This window comes from Physeter macrocephalus, chromosome 2 (genome assembly GCF_002837175.3).
Source record: "Physeter macrocephalus isolate SW-GA chromosome 2, ASM283717v5, whole genome shotgun sequence".
Classification (NCBI taxonomy): Eukaryota; Metazoa; Chordata; class Mammalia; order Artiodactyla; family Physeteridae; genus Physeter; species Physeter macrocephalus.
This window is the reverse complement of record NC_041215.1, coordinates 80,201,422-80,205,287: the sequence shown is the minus strand read 5'-3', so window position 1 is coordinate 80,205,287 and position 3,866 is coordinate 80,201,422. Positions and strand designations below refer to the sequence as shown.

The 3,866-nt window shown below is 34.0% G+C and overlaps 1 protein-coding gene across 2 annotated transcripts in view; it reads left to right on the top strand.

The window, feature by feature from the left end:
- Positions 1 to 3,866, top strand: part of CHN1 (chimerin 1) — a 192,661-nt gene that overhangs the window by 59,195 nt on the left and 129,600 nt on the right. For both annotated transcript variants that reach the window (XM_024122322.2, XM_055088681.1), the window contains exon 5: positions 3,067 to 3,098. In XM_024122322.2, the coding sequence (XP_023978090.1) occupies positions 3,067 to 3,098 (32 nt within the window). The remainder of the gene's footprint in view (positions 1 to 3,066; positions 3,099 to 3,866) is intronic.

The following is a 3,866-nucleotide window of genomic DNA, read 5'->3' as shown; positions in this document are numbered from 1 at the left end:
TCGTGTTTTCATTGTCATTTGTCTCTAGGTATTTTTTGATTTCCTCTTTGATTTCTTCAGTGATCTCTTGGTTATTTAGTAGTGTATTGTTTAGCCTCCATGTGTTTGTGTTTTTTTCCCTTTAATTCATTTCTAATCTCATAGTGTTGTGGTCAGAAAAGATGCTTGATATGATTTCAATTGTCTTAAATTTACTGAGGCTTGATTTGTGATCCAAGATGTGACATATCCTGGAGAATGTTCCATGCGCACTTGAGAAGAAAGTGTAATCTTCTGTTTTTGCATGGAATGTCCTATAAATATCAATTAAATCTATCTGGTCTACTGTGTCATTTAAAGTTTCTGTTTCCTTATTTATTTGCATTTAGAAGTTAATGTTGATTTGTTTTTTTAAAGGTGACGTTCTTTATTAAAAAAATTTTTTTACAGACACTACTAAAGTCCCTTTTTTGCTTTTCCCTTGGGCCCCTCAGTTCATTTACCTCCCAGCTTCCTATAGGTACCATTTGAATTTGGTATATATTTTTCCAGATATCTCTCTGTGCTATAAATATATATTATTGCATGTGCATGTGCTTTTCCTAAGTGGTGTCATACTGTATTACTTATTTTATAGCTTTTAACTATACTATTCAATAGTTTGTCTTGGTGACCTCTTCATGTTACTTCCTGTAGTTCTACATCATTCCTTAAAACCATGCATGTTATTTATACTATAAAGCAGTTTAGTTATTCCCCTATTGGTGTATATTTACTTCCATTTTTAAAATGACTGTGAACAGTGCTTCAGTGAACATTCTTATATATGTTTTCATGTGTACATGTGTGAGTGTTCCTCTACAGTAAATACTGAGGGTTTGCACATTTTTAGTTTGAATAGACACTGCAGAATTGTTCTTCTGGATAACATTTCATCATATAATACTGTAGAACCGTAAATTAATTATTTAAGACCTAAACATTGAATTTTTTTCTCAAAAGCAAAAGTTTGCTTTCAAACAAAAGTAGATGCATGACCCTACTCTAATAAGCTCTGGACCTAAAAATAGAATAGCCATCCCTCTGTAGCTATAGGGACCAACTGGTATTTTTTTAGTACACTGAGTTTTATGAGCAGAGAATTTATGCAACAGGCCCAAATCAGGTGGAATTTACTTTGAGAATATAAATAACCTGACTACAACCCCAGCAGACAACAGAAGATTCCTGAAGGGTAAAGTATTATTTAAATATAATGTTCAGGAAGAGGTAAAATCGTGTCTCTCCTACAGAAATGAAGATGAACATGTGCTAAAAATGTATTTTCTCACCACAACACGAGAGAAGCCCGTGAGCTGCAACGAAGACTCGACACAGCCACCCCCGCCATAAAAATGTATTTTCTCATGTGATATGAGGAAACCAGGCAGATGTTAATAATCAGTTCAAAGGGAAAAGTCAAAATAGCATATATTTATAGGGATTCAAGGAATGTTGAGGTGAATTGTAGTTAAAGACAAAACCTGTTTTTCCCCTGAGAAGGGGTAGAGAAGAAGTCAATTAAACCACTACCACACAGGAAAAGTGTGTGTGTGTGTGTGTGTGTGTGTGTGTATGTGTGTATGTGTGTGTGTATCAGTTACCTACATCTTATAGAGTTCCAAAATAGCTCAAAGATAATGATCTGGGCTACATAAGCCAGCAGTGTATGCTATATATCATGCATTTCATTGAAATACAAAATTTATTTATCCAAGATGAATAAATATCTCAAGTTTGCTGAAACAGTACCAGACCTTGATGACCCATGGATAGGTAACCTAGACTTGGTAGTCAGGCTCTGTGTAGAGGTGAAGGGAAGACAGTCACTGAAAGGATAGACTTTGAGTTTAGCTTTGGGAACTGCCATATTTAACTAATTCAGATGAGTCAGTGTCAAATAGACAAAGGGTTTGGGCCCTTCTTGCTATTCCTGAGTAAGAATCCCAGTTTTACCTTAGGCTCTACCAAGAAACCTTGAACAAGTTCTCTAACCTCTCTGATTCTCAGTTTTCTTCATCAATAAAATGAGAATGATAATACTATCTTAATGAGGATGCAGTAGAATAATTCATCTCATTGCAAGGATTAAATGGTCTCCAAATGTAATTATAGCACAAAGCACACACTCAATAAATGTAGTCCATGGTGTCACCCAGGTACCTCCTCGGGAAAGCTTATTCCATTCCTCTCAGGACCTAGTTTAAATGTCATCTCAGAGAGGTCTTTCCTGACCATCCAACTTAAATACCTCGTTAGTCTTCACTTTTCTGTTACTCATTCTTATTTTCATTACAGCACTTATCACTACTTCCTATTTTCTTGTTTGTTTTATTTCTTTAAACTTATTTGTTGTCTGTCTCTCATCATTAGAAAGTCTCAAAAGAATAATGACTATTTTTGTCATATTACAGGTAGGACAATGCTTATCACTTATTTGCCACTAAATAAATGTTTCTTGAATGAACAGGGCAAATATTTTAAGTCTACCCTAGTAAAAATTCCTTAGATCTATTCTCCTGGACCTTTCTTTAGGTACAATGAGCACACCAGCCATGAAAAGCTAGGGGAGATAAACTGTGGTGAGGGAAGAGCTGATGGGAGAACAGAAGGGCAAGATTATATGGAGATGTTAACAGAATGGAGAATATGGTGTAACAGGAAGGGAGAGGATGGGAGAGAAAGCCACAATCTGTTCTAACACAATCGTGGCATTAAGTTTTTGGATGTTTCATTTTACCTTTTGGATAAAGTGATGTAAGTATTTTTTCAGATTCATAAAATCCTAGAAATGAAAGATAATTTAGTCTGACTCTTTTTACACACACAGTGTTTTATAGATAAGAAAAAGGTCTGAGAGATGAAGTGACCAGTCCAAATGGCACAGTCAATCTGCTGATAGGACTGGGACCCCAGACTCTGATTTTTCTAATCTTATTCTAATTCTTTTTCTTAATATATGCTTTAGTTTGTCACATATTCAGGATGTTGAGTTATGTTCTGAACATTTCCATTTTCACAAATATCCTTTTTTCTCTTTCCCAATAGGTAGAAAATAGACCAAAGTATTACGGAAGAGAGTAAGTATGGATTATCAGAAAACATTTTGTAGATTGGAATATATAAGAGAGACAGGTAAATGGATGCTTTTAGTAGAAAAATAAAAGCAAGAGGAAGGAGGTATTCAAGTTTGAATGAGTTAAATTATTTTTCTGATTGTAAATGTAATTGTTGTAGTTGGTGAAAATATAGAAAATAAAGATAAATGTAGAGAAGAAAATAGCATGGGAAAATGTGTACGTGATAATGTTAAAATAAAGATGCAAGCCATATATGTAAATAAATAATGCTAGATGTATATATATGAGGAAAAGTATATATTTGATTGTATGTGTTTATTAAGCATATAGATACATATACATACATGTATGCATGTAGTAAGGTATGGGTGGTTTATTCTACATTTATACTTTTATTTTCCAAATTTTCTGTAAGTAAATTCATGCTACCCAGCAATAACTAGTGTTAACAGTTTGAAGTATTATCTTCTGAAGATCTATTTTCTTAATGGTTTTTACAAAATTGAGTTATTATACATATACTTTTTGTAGCCTGATTTTTCCATTTAATATTAATAATGAGCATTTTTCTATTTTATGAAAAATGTAATAATTTTTAAAGTCCTTAATTCTTCTGATTATTAAAAAAAATAGAAATATAACCCTTCAAGGAAAAGAATTAAAATCACCTATAGGGCTTCCCTGGTGGCGCAGTGGTTGAGAATCCGCCTGCCGATGCAGGGGACACGGGTTTGTGCCCCTGTCCGGGAAGATCCCACATGCCGTGGA